This window comes from Sciurus vulgaris (assembly GCF_902686455.1).
Source record: "Sciurus vulgaris genome assembly, chromosome: 16".
Lineage (NCBI taxonomy): Eukaryota > Metazoa > Chordata > Mammalia > Rodentia > Sciuridae > Sciurus > Sciurus vulgaris.
Genome location: NC_136477.1, coordinates 52,845,699 through 52,865,927, shown reverse-complemented (window position 1 = coordinate 52,865,927; position 20,229 = coordinate 52,845,699). Strand labels below are relative to the sequence as shown.

The window sequence follows — 20,229 nt, the reverse complement described above, 5'->3', positions numbered from 1 at the left end:
TAATGGTCTGAGTGAAATGTCAGGACAACAGGAGCTTGGAGGCCATGGACGGTGCCATGGCGCTTCGGGTGCTGCTGTGTGCGTACCTGGTATCCCTCCTCACCCTACAGGCCATGCCTGCTCCAGGCTTGGCCAGAGGCAGGTCCAAGGGCAGCGAGGTATGTGGCTAAGCCTGCACCTAGATGGGGCCCTGGAGGGACACAAGACCCCTGGCCCAGGGACCAGAGCCATCCCCACTGCCCGAACACCTCTGACTGCAGAGGTTACTGCCCAGAAGCAGGAGGCCAGGCTCAGAGGCAGAGGACCCAGGCTGTGTCCTCCTGCACCCCTTAAGAGAGGGACCATGGGCCCTAGCATTCCCACCCATTCTCGGCCCTGGCTTTGTTTTGCAGAAGCGACAGGCTGTGGACACAGTGAGTGAGAGTCTTGGCAAAGGGGTCTGTGATGGGGCCATTATTCCAGGTTTGCTTTCTCCCGCCCCTTGGGGGTGGACCCTTCTGTGGGTGCCAAAGGCTCCCATGTCCCAGGAATTGGGGATTGTTCCCACCTCACCTCATGCCTCACTGTACAATCTCAGGCAGAGGAAGGATCTTCCTGGGAGGTCTGGTCTAGTCTTCTGGCATCTGGGTACCTTGCAAGCATCAAAGCTGGGTGCTGGGACCCAGGATGACAAGGAGGTCTCTCATTGGCCTGTCCCAGGCCAAAGGTCCCTCTTGTCTCACTTTAGATGGTTGATGGCGTGTTCATCCGGAGTTTGAAAGTCAACTGCAAAGTCACCTCTCGTTTCGCCCACTACGTCATCACCAGCCAAGTGGTCAACAGTGCAGACGAAGCCAGGGAAGTGGCCTTCGATGTGGAAATCCCCAAGACAGCCTTCATCAGTGACTTTGCCATGTGTGTGCCTGCCTGACTCCCACACCCTGTCCCAGAGGTGTCTGCTCAGCTGTCCCAGCCTAGGCTACAGTGGCCAGACAGTGTAGACCATATGCTCACTTCTAAAAGGGCCCCAGCTGTGAGCACAGACAGGGGCCCTTTAGGTCTGCCCTTGAATCCCAATACAAAGAGGGAAATGAGGCCTCTGAGAGCTGTTTTCTGCCTAGCCCCAACGAGCAAATGCTGGCCTCTGTGCTGTTATCTGCCCACTGCACTGCCCATGGGCCCTCTGGACATTGCAAGACCAGTCAGGAGACACTGTCCTACAAGGGCTCACGTGAACAGGGCCCTCTCTGTGTCTAGGCTCAGCACACCTCCAATAGGAAGAACCTATGTGGTCAAAGTGGGGTGCTTCCTCCGCTGAGAGCCCTCTTCCTCCCCTGCAGCACAGCGGATGGGAATGCATTCATCGGGGACATAAAGGACAAAGTGACAGCATGGAAGCAGTACCGGAAAGCAGCCATCTCAGGAGAGAATGCCGGCCTTGTCAGGTGAGTTCTGAGCCCTCCTGGCCTCCAGGGCTGAAGGTTGCAAAGGCCTTGGGTGGAGTAGAGCCCCAGGATGGTGGAAGAGGAAGCAAACTGGCCAGCTTCAGTGCCAGCACAGGTGCACCGGGCAAGGTTGGTGCCCATTGCCCTTTTCCCAGATCTGCTTCAGGGAGAAGTGGGGTCCCCATCCTTGAGCCCTGACTCTGACTGGCTGGTCTGAGACAAGGGTATAAGGGTCAAGGAAATCCAGGAACAAGCATGAAAATAAGAGAAATTGATTCTGAGGGCCACGCTTTAGGTGACGAGGATTTACATGTCATTTACTATTTGTCTGCCTATCGTTGCCTCTGGTGGCATGTCCAGAGCCTCAGGGAGGAATATGGAGCAGTTCGCTATCCACCTCACCATTGGTCCCAAAAGCAAGGCCACATTTCAGCTGACCTATGAGGAGGTGCTGAAGAGAAAACTTACACAGTATGACATCGTCATCAAAGTCAAGCCTAAGCAACTGGTGCATCATTTTGAGGTAGCTCGCAGGTCCGGGGCAGGGCTTCTGTCTGTCCCAGTCTCACCACAGTTCCCAGCACTGGCTCAACGTGCATCACGTGCCACCCTAGGCCTGGGAACGCAGGGAGGGGACTGGTTCCTCCAGGTGGGTTTCGGTGGGCTCTTCTTGGGCAGGAAGCTCTCTGAATCTTCCAACTCCCTCCTCATCTCTGAGCCTCAGTTTGCCCATCTGCTAAATGGGGAATTCCTACATTTCCCAGGAATACTGCAAGGATCACAAGAGACACTGAAAGTCCAGGTAATCTGTAAACCAGATAGTCCTGGGCAGCCCAATGAGCTGAGTTGAGGGGTTTAGACATGCACGTCTTCATTGAATAAACATTTTTGGAGTGCCTACTATGTGTCAGGCCCTGTGCTGAGAACTGGGTGGGCACTGCACACAGTAGGTATCCAGGTCACATTTTGGCTCTTGACTGAGACTTAATGCTGACCCAAATGGGACCTTGGTACAGAATTTGCTTCAATGGTACAGATTGACGTGGACATCTTTGAGCCCCAGGGGATCAGCAAACTGGACGCTAAGGCCACCTTCCTCAGCAAGGAACTGGCAGCTCAAACTATCAAGAAGTCCTTCTCAGGGAAAAAGGTACATGGAATGGCAGGGGATGGTGGTGGGTCCCCCAGGACTTGGCAGTCTGGCCCATCCATGAGGCAGGTCTAGGCTTATTCCAGGAGTCAGGTGGGGACTGCAGGCTTCCCTCGGGGCGAGAGGAGCAGATGCCCTGTGGTTGGAATCACTCCTGATTCTCAGAGCAATTTAGCAAAAACTGCACCCTGTGGTGGGAAAAGCACCAAGTCCAGCTCCACCACTTGCTGGCTGCATGGTCTGGGCAGAGGGAGTTGCCTGCCTCACACCCATGGGACAGCATTCAGGGAGCTGTTCTGCACATAAGCCAGTTTCAGATGTGGTTGTGCTTAGGACTCCTAGCTTCTTGGAAACACAATTTGGTGGAGGCGGGTACTGGTTGATTGAAGTCAGGGGCACTCAACCACAGAGTCACATCCCCAGCACTTCTTCACATTACATTTAGAGACAGGGTCTCACTGAGTTACTTAGCCTAACTAAGTTACTGAGGCTGACTTTGAACTTGCAATCTTCCTGCCTCAGCCTCCTGAATCACTGGGTTTACAGATGTGCACCACCACACTGGGCTGGAAACATAATTAAATTTGGAAAGACCTCAGGGACTTGCCACTGGCCACCCATTTGCGAGAATTCCAAGAGCCCCCTGCATGCCCCACCCCAAGTTCTGAAAGAGTGTGACTTGTGGATGGGTAGCCTTGCCCTCAACCCCAGCCAGGAGCAAATCCTTTCATTCCCACATAACTTCCATATTGACTCCATAACAATTGATTGAAAAGAAATGTCTCTTACAGTTCAGCAGGACTCCTTTTATACAAAGTAGAACACCTCAAAATGTTAGCCAACATGCTTGCTTTCCATTGGGTACCAGGGATGGGTGCTTTCCTTTCTTTCTCTTATTTATTTATTTATTTATTTATTTAATTTTTAGGTGCTTTCCTTTCTAACAGTTATTTTCAAGTGTTTTTGGTTTGGGTTTGCAGTACTGGGGATTGAACCCATACATCCCCAGCCCTTTTTTATTTTGCTTCTAGACAGGGTCTTTCTAAGTTACTTAGGATCTCCTTAAGTTGCAGAAGCTGGCCTCAATCTTGCCATCCTCCAGCCTCAGTCTCCTGAGTCACTAGAAATACAGATGTATGTCACCACACCCTTCTTAAGTTTGTTCTTTGTCTTTGTTTTTTTTTTTTTTTTTTTTTTTTGGCTTGTTTGTTTTTTGATGAGCACAACTTACTTTTATAACAAGCAAGCAAGAAGTAAACAATAAAAATCCTTTAACAAAAATGAGGAAAGTACATAAACATAGAAAGTAGTGAATCAAAACCATCCCTAGGAGTTGGGTTGTGGCTCAGTGGTAGAGCGCTTTCCTAGCATGTGTGAGGCCCTGGATTCGATTCTCAGCACCGCCTATAAATAAATGAATAAAATAAAGGCCCATCAACATCTAAAAAAACATGTTAAAATATTTGGGGACAAATTAGAAAAAAGAAATCCCTGGTTTCCTTGAGCGCAAGAGCCACTCAAACCAGACCCAAACTCCGCTTCTGGGTCTCTGCTCTGTTGAGCCAGGTGGGTTTTATTTTTCAGCATGGTGCTGTAGCCTGGTTTTCTTACTTTGAGTTGAACTGGTAGTTTGAGTTGACTGAGGTTTTCTCATGCCATGCTATGGCTATTATTTTCTTCTTGTTTATGTACCCCAAATGGTGATGCTTATTGTAGAAATTTCCAGTAATGGAGAAACACAAAGAAACGGCTCTTCTCTCCTATCACATACAGGTGTGCATTTTCAGCTGCTGCGTGAATGACCCACTGAACTCATCTCTGTGACCAGGCAAACACACACACACACACACACACACACACACACATCTTCCTATGTGTGTGCACAAACCAATAATGTCTCAAACCCTTAATGATTCCAGGGTCATGTGCTCTTCCGCCCCACCGTGGGCCAACAACAATCCTGCCCCACGTGCTCAACCTCTTTGCTGAATGGGGATTTCAAGGTCACCTACGATGTCAATCGAGACAAGCTCTGTGACCTCCTGGTGAGCATGAAGCTTCTGGCCCCAGCCCCAGAGGGTGGGCAAGGGGTGCTTATGAGAGAGGACTCAGTCACCTTCCTCTGTTTCAGGTGGCCAATACCTACTTCGCCCACTTCTTTGCCCCCCAAAACCTGACGAACATGAGCAAAAACCTCGTTTTTGTGATTGACATTAGTGGCTCCATGGAAGGTCAGAAAATGAAGCAGGTAACAGGCTTGCAGCAGTTCATCTGATGGAAATTTCTTCAGCCCTGTCACTCACCCCGCTGCAGTTTGGCTGTCAGATTCTGGTTTGGGTGGTTAAACTGGAAATCCCAGCTGTTAGGGTCTCTGGAATAAGTTACTGCTTCCTTGCTGGGCAACCTTGGGCAGGCACTTCTCAATGGCCACACAGAGGATGATATTGTGACACAGGCTTATGGAGTTTCACCATGGAACAGCAAACCTGTGCACTACAAGTGCTGATAATAACTAAGGTGGTCTGCAGGAGGGTGTGGGTTTTTTATTTTTTGGTGGTGGGGAGTACTGGGGATTGAACTCAGGGGCACTCGACCACTGAGCCACATCCCCAGCACTTTGTATTTTATTTAGAAACAGGGTCTCACTGAGTTGTTTAGAACCTCACTTTTGCTGAGGCTGGCTTTGAACTCATGATCCTCCTGCCTCAGCCTCCCAAGTCTGGGATTATAGATGTGTGCCACCATTCCCAGCTAGGTGGTCTGCAGGAGGGCATCTTGCAGCAGGACACAGCTCACAGCCCTTGGTGCTCTGAGTGCCCAGACTGTGACACAGTGAAGCCGTGACTGAACAGCTGAGTTTTGGAAACATAGCCTCCTGGGGGCCTTTCTTAATCCTTGCTGGGTCTTTTGCCTTCTCTATGCCCTTGTGCTCCTGTCTTGGGATGACCTGGCTGTCCCGTTCATCCCTCTCACTGTCCATTGTCTCCACCCTGCGGATCTCTGAAATGGGTATCTGGAGTTGATGGAAAGTGCTATCCTGAGGCCACCCTGGGGCTGTGTCCCTTAATGGACTGTCCTGTCCTTGCAGACCAAGGAGGCACTCCTTAAAATCCTGGGAGATATGCGGCCACAGGACTACTTTGACCTGGTCCTCTTTGGGTCTCAAGTGCAATCATGGCAGGGCTCACTGGTGCAAGCATCAGAGGCCAATCTTCGAGCAGCTCAGGACTTTGTGCGCCGTTTCTCCCTGGCCGGGGGTAAGAATGGGAGTCTCAGGCCACCTCGGCGTCACCTCTGTTTCTTTGGAATATGGGTGTACGCTGGTCTGATTTCTCTCCTTTTACAGCCACAAACCTGAATGGAGGTTTGCTCCGGGGAATTGAGATCCTGAACAAAGTTCAGGGAAGCAGCCAGCAAGTCAGTAACCAGGCTTCCATTCTCATTATGTTGACAGATGGGGAGCCCACGGACGGTAAGTGACTCGAGGGCTGCCCTGGGAGGTGGTCATCTCCTCGTTACCAGAAGAGGTCAAGCTGAAGCAACCATTGGATGGGCCACTGGGGGACAGAAAGGTTGAGAAAAGGCAAGCACGATTCTGAAAATACAATTCAGACCACCAAGTCTGTGGGAACTTCAATACAGGCTCTCTGTCCTGTGAGGTGGGGCTATTTCTGCATGGCATGGGGCTACACAGAACCCTGGAGGATGGGCAGAATTCCTAGATTGAACTTAATAGAATTTATATGTATGTACATATATTGGTACCAGGGATTGAACCCGGGGGTGCTTTTACCACTGAGCTACATCCCCAGCCTTTTTATTTTTTTATTTTGAGATAGGGTCTCACTAAATTACTTAGGACCTTGATAAATTGCTGAGGCTGGCTTCAAACTTGGGATCCTCCTGCCTCAGCCTCCTCAGTTGCTGGGATTACAGGCATGTGCCACCGCACCCAGCTGGAATTAATAATTCAGTATATTCAGCCCCTATTGTGTGCCATGCCCAAGAAGAGGGACTGAGAAGAGCTACCAAGAGAACAAAAGAGTCAGGCGTGGTGGCACATGCCTGTAATCCCAGCAGCTCAGGGGGCTGAGGTAGAAGGATCGCGAGTTCAAAGCCAGCCTCCCCACTTAGTAAGGCCCTAAGCAACTCAGTGAGACCCTGTCTCTAAATAAAATACAAATTAGAGCTGGGGATGTGGCTCAGTGGTCGAGTATCCCTGGGTTCAATCCTCGGTATCCCTCTTCCCCACCAAAAAGAGAACAAAAGATGTGTCTCATTCCATTGGTGGAAGCAGACCCAAAGCAGAGGTTCTGTCAAGGGTTCTGAAAGGACAGGGTGACAGGGATCTGTGGAGGCACAGACAAGGGGTACCTGGACAAGGTGAGGCGTGGAAAAGCCTCAAAGAAGAGGCGAGTCTTGGGCTCGGTCTGGAAGGAAGAGAGGGAGATAAGAAGGGATCCCTGGCAGAGTGGGCAACCTTAGAGGGGAAAAAAGGTGTCTAAAAGATGTATGCGCTGACAGGACCTGCCCTAAACCTGTGCAGAACAGGTGACACAAGGGTGGAAAGTTGTCAGGGCCACAGGCCACACCAGGAGGTGTGGGAAAGTTTGGAGCAGCATGAGATATGCTTGGATGGATTCAGGTGGATGGCAGGGTCTGTGAGGAGCTCTGTTACCATTTATTGCAGTTGCCAGGGGAACCAGGAGGAGGTGATGCCTCCAGAGGTCCGTGGAGACTGGAGGTGACCTGAGATGGAAGGCGTGGACCTCTGGGAGTGTCCCAAAGCCTCCTAGCACCCCACATGCTGTGGGCCAGCATTCCATAACAACCTGGATGTGTGGTTACAGGGGTAACAGACCGTTCCCAAATCCTCAAGAACGTCCGTGAAGCCATCCGGGGCAAGTTCCCGCTCTATAACCTGGGCTTTGGCCACGACCTGGACTTTAACTTCCTGGAGGTCATGTCCATGGAGAACAACGGATGGGCCCAGAGAATCTATGAGGACCATGATGCCGCTCAGCAGCTACAGGTCTCCCTGTACCCACCACGTACCACCAACAGCATAGCACACCAACGGGGGCCCAGCCTTTGTGACCATTTGCCCATCAGCCTAGAGGAAAAGATAACTCTTTTTGAAAAGAGTTCAGATTAACTGTGTAACATCTAGCCAATTGCTTAACCTCTTTGAATCTCAGATTCCTCCTCCAAAGTGGGGATCCTGACACCCTACTTGGTGATCAGATTTCCCATCATGGGCCCATGGTGCTCAGCTCTGAGCTGCACCGCCTATCGCTGCAGGGCTTCTACAGCCAGGTGGCCAACCCCCTGCTGGTGGATGTGGAGTTGCAGTACCCCCGGGATGCCGTCTCAGCTCTGACCCAGCACCGACATAAACAGTACTACGACGGCTCTGAGATCATGGTGGCTGGACGCATTGCTGACAACAAACTGGGCAGCTTCAAGGCCAGAGTGCAAGCCCGCGGGGTAAATGATGGACCAGACAGCAAGCAGAGGCCCCAAGCCCACTTTCTCCACCCCTGCCTGCTCTAGGGAGCCTCTCCTTCCCCAGGGTAGTCCCACCCCCTCCATGCCACACACACCGCAGGCCTGGGGTCTGGACAGGCTGGAATAGGGTCAACATGGCCCCTATCAGCTGTAACCGCTAGACCCCAAATGGACCACCTGTTACTGCTCATATCATTCCTCCCAGGCTACAAGAGAGCAAGAGGCCAATTTCTCCCTTCTTACTTGACAACCATTTCCTGAATACCTACTGACGTACCAGGTCATGGTACAATGTATGCTGGAGGAGTCACAGGTTTGGGGACCTGGACCTTGCCTTCCAGGGCATGGACTCAGGTCCACAGTGTGGATAAAGGTTCAGAACTCAGGCTTTGAGTAAGGAGAGCCAAACTGGTCCCTGGCTCTGCCCTGATCGTGGGCAAGTGAGTCCGACTCTCTAGGCCTCATTTTCCTTTTTGGTACCATGATGGTAGATTGCAGCAGAGTGTTGTGTGGGATAAATGGAATTGTCCTTAGAATATCCTTATGCAGTGCCTGCTCCATTGGACACCCTTGAGGGGTGGACCCCATTATTGTAGCCAGGAAAAGAAGGCACACTTGTGTGGGGCAGCCCACCTTGAACTTGAGAAGAAGATGATAGTAGAAACAGCTGGGTCTTTGCTGGCCTGGTTCTTTCATCCTATGGGATCCCAGGGCCTTCACCATGCCTGGCTCCCAGATGGTGGTTGAATCAATGAATGAATGAATGAGGACAAGGACAGGCTCAGGAAAGCGGGTGACATTGAGTGAAGCTGCAGAGACCTGGTGACAATGGGACTTTCAGAGCCTTGGCTATGAAGTGTCATGCTCATCATGGTGCACAGCCCCTCTCCCCACTTGACCCCTAGGAGGGACAAGCGTTCAAGACAACCTGCCTAGTGGACGAGGGAGAGATGAAGAAGCTACTCCGAGAACGCGGCCACATGTTGGAGAACCACGTTGAGCGCCTCTGGGCCTACCTCACCATCCAGGAGCTGCTGGCCAAGAGGTAGGGCCTGCAGCTGCCAGGAGTGGCCACTGTTCACCCCAGGGTCCCCCGTGCTTTACAAACAGGGAAGGCAGTTCTGAGCCTTCAGGGTTCAAGCCGTCACATGTAGTTTCCTCCCGCTTTGCTCAATAAGTTAATATCAACCAGTTGGTCAACAGTGTAGGTGGTCCCCCTGGGGGACAGCCCACTGTGGAAACCACTGAGCTGTGTTGGCAGAGGCTGCTGTTGACTGTGGGGCTGCAAGGCGTCTAAACACACTCATTTAGGAGAGCCTGGTGCAGCGGTGCTTGCCTGTAATCCCAGCGGCTCAGGAGGCTGAGGCAGGAGGATCATGAGTTCAAAGTCAGCCTTAGCATCTTGGTGATGCCCTAAGCAACTCAGTGAGATCCTGTCTCTAAATAAAATAGAAAAAGGGACTGGGGATGTGGCTCAGTGGTTAAGCGCCCCTGGGTTCAATACCTGGTACAAAACAAAAACCTGTGGCAGAATTCCCTCTTTATCCCCTTTAAAAGGTGAGCAATTGAAGTCCAGAGAGGTGGGACCAAGTACCACTGCTCAATTCTCTGTGTATTTCCAAGACATACCTCTCAACCCTGCCAATCTCCAGGGTTTTGTTCTGTGGGAGGTCATGAAACCCTGAAGCCCCCAATGCCACAACCACTGAACAGGGCACAGCAGGTTTTTGATGTTTGTTGAATGAATGAATGAATGAATGAATGAATGAGTGAACGACTGGGTGGAAGGAGGAGGGTTTGTCATCACCTGCACTGGGGTCTTAGAGCCAGCATCTGTCTTGCCCACAGGATGACAGTGGATGGGGAGGAGAGGGCCAACCTGTCATCCCAGATCCTAAAGATGTCACTGGACTATCAGTTTGTGACCCCACTGACCTCCATGACCATCCGAGGCATGACCGACCATGATGGGCTGGAGCCCACCATTGACAAGACCCCAGAGGGTATGGGCAGGGTTGGAGGAGGGGGAGTCTCTGGGCCAAAAAACTCCTGGGTTTTAATTCTCTTCTTTTTCCCCTCCCTTCCAGATTCTCAGCCCTTGGGTGAGTTTACATCGTGTTGGTTTTAGTGTGGGGCTTCCCATAGCCGGGCAGGTGGCATGTGCTCCAGCCCCGCGTGCCCAGCTCCCTATACCCACTCCTTCCCAGGCTCCTTCCTTCTCCTGAGACACCACTGCCCTACAGCTCACGGCTGCATCCTGTGAGCCCCTGTGTGACTCAACCCCTTGCCCTCCTCCATTGAGTCCCCGCACACAAGCATGCATCTGTGAGGAGGTGGAGGACAGCTGGGGAGGACTAAGGCCCCCAGAAGGACTGGGCCCAGGCCCAATTCATCTCTGGGCCCAGGGAGCACTTGTGGGCTAAGCCCCTTGCCCTGTGTATGTGGCTCTGTGGTGACACTGTGCTCTTTGTCCTTGTCGGTCTACAGAGATGCTGGGACCCAGAAGGAGTAAGTACAGCCATCCTGGTGACTCATGTCTACCTCTCTTCTTACACTGCTGGCCCTCTGGCTGACCAAAGCCTCTGGAGTATCACCTGTTCCATTTTCTTCATTGCCTCAAACAGTCCCTGGGAGGAGACAGAGGGGGCTAGCCCACCATGCCAGGCCAAACCTCTGTCTCTGTCACCTGAGAGGCAGATGAGGGCACTTGAGGCTCTGCGTCCTCAGAGCTCCCGTGGCCTCAGGCCTGCCTGCTTTGGGGGAGGTCATTAGCAAAGCGACTGGCAGCTCCAAGAGGGCCCAGTCACCTCTCCCCCTGGTGCCGTCACTCTCGCCCACAGCGTTCGTGCTCTCCGCGGCCCAGCCTTCCCCGACTTCCTCCAGCCTCAACTTCCAGCAGTTGTCAAACCAAGTGACGAGTGGTGAGTCCTTGGGAGTGTCTGGCCCACCTCTCTCTGGGACCTGCCTGGTTGAACACTTCCTGCCTGATCCCCAATCTAACGCCTCCATGCTGTGCTCCCAGTGGACACTGACCCCCACTTCATCATCCACGTGCCTCAGAAAGGGGACGCACTGTGTTTCAACATCAATGAGGAGCCTGGCGTGATCCTGAACCTGGTACAGGACCTGGACACAGGTGACTCTCATGCCATCTACCAGACAGGGCAGAGCCAGGGCTCCTCCTCACTCCACATGCGGCCATAGCCCCCACTGCCCTGTGCACTGTCCATTTTACTGGGCTCTGCCAGCCTTCTTTTCCACACCCCTGGCCAGACCCCACATAGCACTGGCTTCATAGATGTGTGACCTGCACAGGAGCATAGCACCTACACTTAGAAGGGCCTCATAATGTTCTTAACCATTTTAAATGGGAGGCCTCTCTCTCTCTTTTTTTTTTTTTTTTGTACCAGAGATTGAACTCAGGGATGCTCAACCACTGAGCCACATTCCTAGCCTTTTTTTTTTTTTTTTCCCTTCCATATTTTTCACTTTTTGAGTCTGTTTGCTGCTCAGTTCCTTAGGGTCTGGCTAAGTTGCTGAGGCTGGCTTTGAACTTGAGATCCTCCTGCCTCAGCCTCCCGAGCTGCTGGGGTAACAGGTGTGCACCCCTGCACGCAGCATCCCTTGGCCCTATCTTTCTCCCAGTCCAGTCAATCCAGCTGCCATGTTTGTTGAGCACTTCTAAGGGGGCTGAGGATATGGTGGAAACCAAAACTGTCCCTGCCCTCATACAGGTTAGGAGAGGGAGGAGGTGACCAGGTGATCAAATTCCTGGATGATAATTTCAGAGTACTGGAATGGTGAGGATGGGAAGCAGGGCCTCTGTCAAGAGGCTCCACAAATATATTTCTAGCACCTGTTGTGAGCTTGAGAGGGCCTGGGGCCAAGGGAAGGAGCAGGCCCACAATATGCCCTCAGGGAGGCAAGACCTTCTTTAGAACCCAGAGCCCAGGGCTAAGTCTGGGATATGTAGTGTGGCTGGAGGGGCAGGGAGCACAGCAGGAAGGAAGGAGAGATGGGACTGTGAGCAGGACCATCCCGAAGCCCCATGGGAGGGGAGGACCTTAGACGGGGTGGCATGTGGGGAGTGGGGGGTTGTCTAGGACGGAGGTGCAGCATGAGTCAAGGCTGACAAGCCCCCTGCCCACCCGCTGCAGGCTTCTCAGTGAACGGGCAGCTCATCGGTAACAAGGCCAGGAGTCCCGGGCAGCACGAGGGCACATACTTCGGGAGACTGGGGATTGCAAACCCTGCAACAGGATTTCGGCTGGAAGTGACCCCTCAGAACATTACACTGAATGCCGGTGAGGGCGGGCCTGTGTTCTCCTGGAGTGACCAGGCTGCGCTGCGTCACGATGGGTAACTAGACTGGAAGGGGAAGAAAGGGAGGTGACATGGGTCAAAGACCAAAGCGCCCAGCACCAGCTGGGCTGCCTGAGCCTATGGATCCCACATCCCCCAAGCAGTGTCCATGGGGCCTGAGTAGGCAGATCACGCTCTGTATCCATCCGCCTTCCATGGACACCAGGCCATACTCCCCCGGGGCCCTCACGCTGAATTCCACTCCAGTCTCCACCAAGCAAAGCCAGCTCACCATCCAGCTGCAACACAAAAGCCACTTCTTCCCTGAAGTCCTTGCACTCTCTTATTCTGCGGAATCCCAGCATTCTCTTGGGCTTCCCATCTGGCACCTGTCATAATCTGCTTTGACCCATGACTGTTCCTTCCTTCACTCATTCATTTATTCAACAAACTCTGCAGAGCCTCAGAGCCTGATTCTGAGCAGCAGAGCTATAGAAAAAGGTGGAGTGAGTGAGTCTGGGGTAGAAGACATAGTTAATGAGTCAGAGAACACAGACTGATATTAGACTGGCTGGTGTTCAAGTCCCCGTTCCACTACTAGCCAGCAGTGTGATCTTGGGCAAGTTAATTAACCTCTCTGAGCCTTGGTCCTCAGGAGATTAGAGTGAGAATGATGCAGTTTGTGTAGAGGGGTTGACACAGCCTTGAACAATAGCAACACAAGAGAGAGGACTTGGAGGGTTTAACACTCAAACATCTGGGGATGAAGGCTTGTGGATGGTCATAAGAGCTGGGTCCCAGAGGACTAGGACAACTGAATGAAGGAGGAACACAGTGCAGCTGCTCCTGCCCTGATGGACACCTTGGCCCTGCAGGATAGTGGTGACCATCAACAAGAAGAGAAGCCTGATGTTGTCCGTGGATGACAGGGCCACCTTTGAGGTTGTCCTGCACCGAGTGTGGAAAGGGAGTACCGTCCAACAGGACTTCCTGGGCTTCTATGTGTTGGATAGCCACCGGATGTCGGCTCGGACACATGGGCTGCTGGGTATGTCCAGCCAGGTGGGCAGAGCTGGGGTTGCTGGATGTTGAAGCCAGTGTGCTCCTAGGTCCTGGACCACCAAGACAGGTCAATCTCCAACATGGCCTCCAGGTCTCAGAGCTTGGGTTCAGGTGGGCTGTCCTGGTGATGAGGGTCTTGTCCCTCAAAAAGGCTGTGATTCAACACACGGTGAAACAAAGACCTAAGTAAGCCTGGGAGAAAGGGGCAGGAGAGAGCTCTAGTTAGCAAACAGAAAGACCCAGAGAGTTCCCAGGGACCTTGTGAGAGGGGTGGACCCATAGCCATACTGCACATGTGTGGCCAATTCTTGATCCTGCTCTCTGTGGGCACCTGCCCCTCAAACCTCTCTCCTGAGTCAGATTGGTTAGACTGGAATTGGTTAAAAAGAAAGGAGGCAATCTGGTGCACACCGGTAATTCTAGCAGCTTTGGAGGTTGAGGCGGGAGGAGCATGAGTTCAAAGCCAGCCTCAGCAACTTAGCGAGGCACTTAGCAACTCAGTGAGATTGTGTTTCTAAATAAATACCAAAAAAAGGGCAAGGGATGTGGCTCAGTGGTTAAGCACCCCTGGGTGCAATCACCAGTACCCAAAACAACAACAACAACAAACAAACAAACAAAACGGGAGACAGGACCACCCGGACATATATCTGCTAGTCAGCTAAGATGGCTTTTGATACCAAGATTTACCAAAAACAATCAATCAAGACAGGAGCAATCCCTCCTGACGGTAACTTCTGCCTCCACTACGCCTTTCCAGGGCAATTCTTCCATCCCCTTGATTTTGAAGTGTCTGACATCCACCCAGGTTCTGATCCCAAAAGGTCAGATGCCACAATGGTGGTGAAGAACCACCGGCTGACAGTCACCAGGTGGGTGAGCTGCTTCCCTTCTGCCCTTGGCTGCTTTTTGTTTTCTATTATCTGCTGGGACCTTCTTCCAGGAATCACAGGGGTTGGGGAGCTTCCTGGGGAGGTGCAACCTTGCCAGGTTCCAAAAGTGACCTCAGCTGACTTGTCTGTCCCCAGAGGCTCGCAGAAAGACTACAGCAAGGACCCCCGACATGGGACAGAGGTATCCTGCTGGTTCATCCATAACAATGGAGCTGGACTGATCGATGGAGCTCATACTGACTATATTGTCCCTGACATCTTCTGAGCCCTCCCACCTCACACCAGTTCTCCCTTGGCATCGCAGCAGATCTGCCACCCCTCCCTGACCAAGCCCATCCCTTGTGTCAAACACCCTAAGACTTCCATTAAAGAGAAGCTATGTCCAGTCCAAAGCTGGTTGCTTTTTGGGAAGGAGTACAGCAAGGAAACAGCCTGAGATGCTGCCCCCCACTCCACCCGTGAGGGCTCAGGAATCACAGCAAACCCAGGGATGAGAAAAGCAGGTCCAAGGCTGGGAAGGGAGCCCCATCAACTTTGCCCCCATCCACCGCACCCTGTCCTCTGCAGCTGCCTGGTTCTATGCTCTGCCCTCTGAGGCTCCCCGATATCCCTTGCACACAGGTAGCCCTGCACACTCAGGGAAACAAGGATGCTTTGGCAGCACGGGTGGTCCCAGCTGATCCAGAGCTTCCAATAGCCAGGTACTAAGTGCCTTACTTGAATTCTTTAAATTTGTTTTACCATGCCTATTTATAGCTGAGGAAACTGAGGTTAGGTAATCTGTCCAAATCACCCAGTTTACCAGCAGTAGGCCTAGGACTTGAACTCGCGTCAAGCATCTGTCACACAGGAATATTCCAGTCAGCTGGGAGGTAGATGGCCAAAGCCTAGTGGGACTTGGTTCTGGATAACTTAAAATGAACATCTGGAAGAACTGATTCTGGATCGTCTTGGGGTTCCAAAGAAGTCTGCCAAGGACAAGAGACTGCACCATTGGGGTCAGGGGCTCCACCTCAGCCCCATTTCCCTGCTGGGGATTGGCAACCTCTGACAGACAGCCTGGTATTTCCCAGCGGCAGAGACAACCCTCGCCAAAGCTGGGAATGCATGGGCCTGGGGACTGTGGCTAACATTACTGTCTACTCACACTGATGTCCAGAATCACCCCACCAGGGCTCCTTCCCTTGGCTTGGCCTGGGGATCCAGTCAAAATGCAGTCTCAGAATGCCAGGAGATGGATCCACACACAAGGGAGCCTGACCCTTCATGTGAACATGGGTGGGCTTCTACCAACTCCATTTCAGTTTCTCCTTTTTTCTCAACTGCTTCTGCCCAGTACCTGCTGCAAATGGGGGCTACAGGGTCCCAGATAGGACAAGGATTAGTTTTCAGGGCCCAGATGAAGAGCACAAATGCTGAGTCAAAGGCTGCCCCAGGTCATGTGCAATGGCTGTCCCCTGTAATCCCAACAGCTCAGGAGGCTGAGGCAGGAGGATCATGAGTTTGAGACCAGCCTCAGCAACTTAGCAAGGTCCTAAGCAACTTAGTGAGACCCTGTCTCAAAATAAAACGGGCTGGGGGTGTGGCTTAGTAGTTAAGCGCCCCTGAGTTCAATTTCTGGTACTGATAAAATAAAATAACTGCCCCAGGTCTGGGGACTCAGAACCCTTCAGCAGCAAGTTGTGAGCAAGCCACCCAAGCTTAGAGACAACTCACCTTCCACAGTGTCCTGGGTTTCTCAATAGCTGCTGGGAGGCAGATGGGCAAAGCCTGTTGGAATTTGGTTCTTGTTGGGACTTGACTGGGACACAGGTGGCTGTGTTGTTAGCTTGGGCCTTGTCTTCACCTCCTATTGAATGGAATTGGGGTGAGCCTGAAGATCTCTCAGAATCTGTATAATCCTAGGTCCTGCATGATGGCTCTGGTTCTCTCCAAGACCCCAGGCATCCCTCGGGTTCTCTCCCTCCCTCCCTCCCTCTCTCCCTCTCTCTCTTTTTCTTCCTTCCTTCCTTCCTTCCTTCCTTCCCTCCCTCCTTCCTTCCTTCCTTCCTTCCTTCCCTCCTTTTTTCCCTCCTTTCTTTCTTTCTTTCTTTCTTCCAATGCAGAGGTTGAACTTAGGGTTACTCTATCACTGAGCTACATCCCCAGCTTTCTTCATGTTTTTTATTTTAAGACAGGTTCTCACTAAATTGTGAGGACAGCCTTGAACTTGAGAACCTCTTGCCTCAATTTCCCAAGTGCCTGGGATGACAGACGTGCACCACCATGCCAAGCTCCTCAGGGCCTCTTAAGCGGCCTCAGAATCCCTACTCCAAATTGTCCCTTTCTTAAAACGCCTCTGGTTTAGACGAGAAACTGGTCTAGCTGGAGAAACTCCATAGTCAGCCTTGGGGCCATTGAGTAATGTGAGCAAGACAACAGTCCTGCCCCAGCCCAGCCCCACAGTGGTCAGTGACCAGAGGTGCTGAAAACAAAGCAAAAATCAACAAAAGATTCAGCTCCTGGGGTCTCCCCTCCACCTCCAGGTGTCAGCACCCATGGGGTTTGGTCTCCCAGCCTGAGCTTGATGCCCGCTGCCTGTGGAGGTTGGTGTCAGGATTTGGGGGGCCTGAGAAGAGCAGGCGCTGCCCAGCCAGGCCTCGGCATGAACGGCAATCCCTCAGCAACAGAGGAGGAAGATAGCATCCTGATTTGCCACCCCTCACTGACCAAACTCATCCCTTGTGTCAAAGCACCCTTAGACTTCCATTCCATCATTTTGTTGATTTGTCAACTCCCTTTGTCATTGTTCTGTGGCTCCTGCCACTTCCAGTCATTAGTCTATGGCCTCCTTGTGGCATCCCCTGCCTCACAACTTCTGCTTTCTGCCTTCTCTCTCTCTTCCTGGCTCCCAGCAACCAACTGTCTCTGTACTTCTCACGGTCAGTCCCAGAACTGTTGGCCAAGGCCATGGAACTATCTGTAAGTTAGTTGTCCTGTGCCCAGGTGTCCTTGTCTATTCCATTCAGCAGGAGGCCAAGGGGAAGAGTCACAGGGTCAGCTTCGCTCAGAGAAGCCATGGAGATGGTGGATATGTGGCAGCTGTCCTGAAGAGACTGGGGACCAGCATGGCCCCGGTGTGGCTCAGGAGGTCCCATCCCCCTTAGGGAGGGTCCAAGTCCTGCCTCTGAAGCTCCCGTTGTCTTGGGTGCTAGAGCCCCAGTGGCATTTAGAGGAATGACTCCCCAAGAGGCTGCGGTATGTCCAGTCTCTGGCTGAGCCCTGGGAAGCACCAAGTGGATCATGATGACATGGCCCTGCTTTCCAGGAGCTCTGGGTCCAGAGGAGATTGTCAGAGCTGAGCGCACAAACCTCACCTCATCATAATCCAAGGGGGGCCCTCAAGGAGCTTGGAGCTCGGACCATGGCTGCCGCGTAGCCCATTAGGGGAAGAGGGAGAAAGGCTCCTGAAGGAGAGGCCCTGAGGCTGGCAGAGATGAGGGATGCCACGGGCCGTGAAAGAGGGCATGCCAGTGGGAGAAGGGTAAGTTCAGAAAAGCAAGTTAGAGGGCTGGGTCGCAGGACTTGGGGTTTGCCCCTTTCCCGGTCACCTTGTCGCAGAAAAGCAGGGAACTGAAACGCCAAACCTCGGTTCTTGTGTTCTGATGAAAGAAAATTTGAAGTCAGACACCAAAAATCATGCAAGAGAACTTTATTATAAGTGAAAGTAAAGTGAGGCTCAAGCAGAGAGCACGAGAGAGAGAGAGAGAGAGAGAGAGAGAGAGAGAGAGAGAGAAGGCTGTCTCCAAACAAAGAATGACAAAGGAGACAATGCTGTCCCCAAATTTATTACTGTTTGATGTTTACTGGGAGAGCTTGGGACCACCTTCTGCACTCTTTGCCCATCAGGTGTTCAACTCCTCCTTCACGTCAAGTGGTAGAGTTTTTGACCTTAGTTGGTCCTCTCCAGAACTGTCATCCAGGACTGACCAGCCTATTTATGGGGGCTTCATCTGCAAATCAATCCCATGTTAATGTGGGCACTGGGGTCAGTAGCTAACCAGAAGTTACCTCAGTGTGCCTGCGCTTCTAAAGGAATCTTCCTTCCCAGATGATTGGAGACTCCAATAGCCATAATTCCTAGCTTCACATCAACCTCAATGGACCCTGTCAAGAGTTATCCCTTTAATCCCATTAATCCCTTTCTCTCTTTTTTAAAATATTTTTTTAATTGTTGATGATCCTTTATTTTATTTATTTATTCGTGGTGCTGAGAATCAAACCCAGTGCCTCACATATGCTAGGCGAGTGGTCTACCACTGAGCCACAACCCCAGTCCTAATCTTTTTCTCTTAAGATGATTTCCAACTGGGTCCCTGGCTTCTGTTTATTTTCAACAAATCAACTATCACCCTTTCCTTTCTCAGAAAAGTAGTTTAAAGTAGTCTAAAGAAGACCGTAATTTAAAGAACTCTTGTGATCTTGCCGGCATTTCGCTGCTCATTGCTAGCTACTACCTAACACCCTGAGAACTACAGTAGGGTAATGAGGAAGGGGTTCAGCCGTGGAGGTCTAAGCCTAAGAGTAATGGTCTGGTTTTATGCCCCTGCTGCCTTGAAAGGGGCGGGGCTGTGATCCAGTCACCAGACCAGGGTCCCTGCAAATGGTGAGGACAAGGGGCCACAACACTGAGATAGATGGCTTTTGCTCAGTGGAACTCCACGCTCTGTCTCCATCACCCACACCATGAGTGCCCAAGGCCTGCTCGACAGTTTCTGCTTTTCTGGGACCTCCATGTCCCTGGCCTGTCAGGAGCGAAGCCCCAAAACTGTCAACACCCACTGAGCCTTCTTCATACAGACACATCCACTCACACCATTTCCCGGAGGAGCTTCCTGCCTTCTCTGCTCCAGCCCCAAGCTGAGGGTCACTGACCCTGCTCGGAAAACACCAGCCTGGCTGATATAAGGAGGGCGGGCCAGGCCTGCCTGCTCAGCAATGGCATCTACCTGGTGGCCCTGCCTCATCCTGGCTCTGCTCTCCAGCATGTCAGTCTCTGGCTTCCCAAAAAGCCCGCTCCGGCTGCTTGGGGTGAGTCTGCCCCCTTCTTGCCACTAAGGCCTTGGGGGTCAAATGGGTAGAAGGCCCCACTCTGGGCAAGTCCTCTGGTATGATGAAGAGGGGGCAGAGGGCTATGTATTGAGCTCCTGGAATGGTGCTGGACCTTGGGGACACTAGCCAGGGCTTAAGCTAGCCAGCTGGTTGGCCCGGAGCAAGAAGCTTAGAACTTCCTGGGCCTTAGTCTCCCCATGTGTTAAGTGGGTGATACACCCTGACTTCTTGCTCACTGAATGCCCATCTTAGAAAGGGGCAGAAGTCTCTACAAAATGTTGAGCTGAGCCCTACAAGCTGTGGTGGGTGTGGGATGTTCTGGAAAGAGGCCTAAGAGGCCTGGAAGCCAGGTTAAAGAGAATGAGTGGCAGAATGAGTTGGAATTTGTGGGGCATGGAGAGAGTCCTTGGTCTCCTTCTCCCTCCTCTGCTCCTTGGGTGACCTGGAGAACTGCCCCTCTCTGGACCTCAGTATCTCCCATGTATTCAGAGTCCATCCTACTCTGACATGTGGCCTTGGAGGGTCCTGTGTCTGGAAGGGTGTGTGTGGTGGGGCACCCCTTGTCTCTGGCCCCAGCCCAGAAACTGCTCCCAGGCCACAGTGGCCTTGCCCTTGGCCTGATCTCTCTGTTTGTTCTTTTTTTTTTTTTTTTTGCAGAAACGGAGCCTCCCAGGAGGGGTGAGAACTTTTACCAGGGCAGGGGCCAAGTGGGGCAGGGCGGGCTGAAGCTGGTTGCCCAATTCCTAAAGGTATAAGTCATAGTGGCAGGTCCCACACAGCTAGCAAACAGTTCATGGCC

The 20,229-nt window shown here is 52.2% G+C and overlaps 3 protein-coding genes and 1 long non-coding RNA gene across 5 annotated transcripts in view; 2 read left to right on the top strand and 2 right to left on the bottom strand.

Moving 5' to 3' along the window:
* Positions 1 to 721, bottom strand: part of NEK4 (NIMA related kinase 4) — a 39,385-nt gene extending 38,664 nt beyond the window's left edge. The window contains exon 1 of the mRNA XM_079115717.1: positions 553 to 721. The gene's annotated coding sequence lies outside the window, so the exon portion shown is untranslated. The remainder of the gene's footprint in view (positions 1 to 552) is intronic.
* Positions 1 to 14,722, top strand: ITIH1 (inter-alpha-trypsin inhibitor heavy chain 1). 2 transcript variants are annotated; one of them, XM_079115694.1, is made up of 22 exons: positions 1 to 158; positions 393 to 413; positions 728 to 894; positions 1,320 to 1,424; positions 1,785 to 1,947; positions 2,461 to 2,574; positions 4,494 to 4,619; positions 4,706 to 4,822; positions 5,663 to 5,831; positions 5,921 to 6,046; positions 7,425 to 7,606; positions 7,876 to 8,061; positions 8,988 to 9,127; positions 9,931 to 10,085; positions 10,170 to 10,184; positions 10,570 to 10,590; positions 10,923 to 11,003; positions 11,105 to 11,218; positions 12,240 to 12,441; positions 13,260 to 13,432; positions 14,207 to 14,318; positions 14,475 to 14,722. In XM_079115694.1, the coding sequence occupies exons 1-22, from the start codon at positions 45 to 47 to the stop codon at positions 14,602 to 14,604; spliced, it is 2,733 nt and encodes a 910-aa protein (XP_078971820.1). In that variant the 5' UTR covers positions 1 to 44; the 3' UTR covers positions 14,605 to 14,722. The 2 variants fall into 2 exon arrangements, with proteins under 2 accessions (XP_078971820.1, XP_078971821.1); XM_079115695.1 differs by lacking the exon at positions 393 to 413 and having other exon boundaries at positions 23 to 158.
* LOC306646907 overlaps positions 13,441 to 20,229 on the bottom strand; it is a 12,333-nt gene continuing 5,544 nt past the window's right edge. Inside the window, exons 2-3 of the long non-coding RNA XR_013759998.1 lie at positions 16,056 to 16,188; positions 13,441 to 13,598 (exon numbers count right to left, since the gene is read on the bottom strand). This is a non-coding gene — a long non-coding RNA (uncharacterized lncRNA). The remainder of the gene's footprint in view (positions 13,599 to 16,055; positions 16,189 to 20,229) is intronic.
* ITIH3 (inter-alpha-trypsin inhibitor heavy chain 3) overlaps positions 19,272 to 20,229 on the top strand; it is a 16,373-nt gene continuing 15,415 nt past the window's right edge. The window contains exons 1-2 of the mRNA XM_079115755.1: positions 19,272 to 19,409; positions 20,088 to 20,108. Coding sequence (XP_078971881.1) covers positions 19,317 to 19,409; positions 20,088 to 20,108 — 114 coding nt within the window. The 5' untranslated portion in view covers positions 19,272 to 19,316. The remainder of the gene's footprint in view (positions 19,410 to 20,087; positions 20,109 to 20,229) is intronic.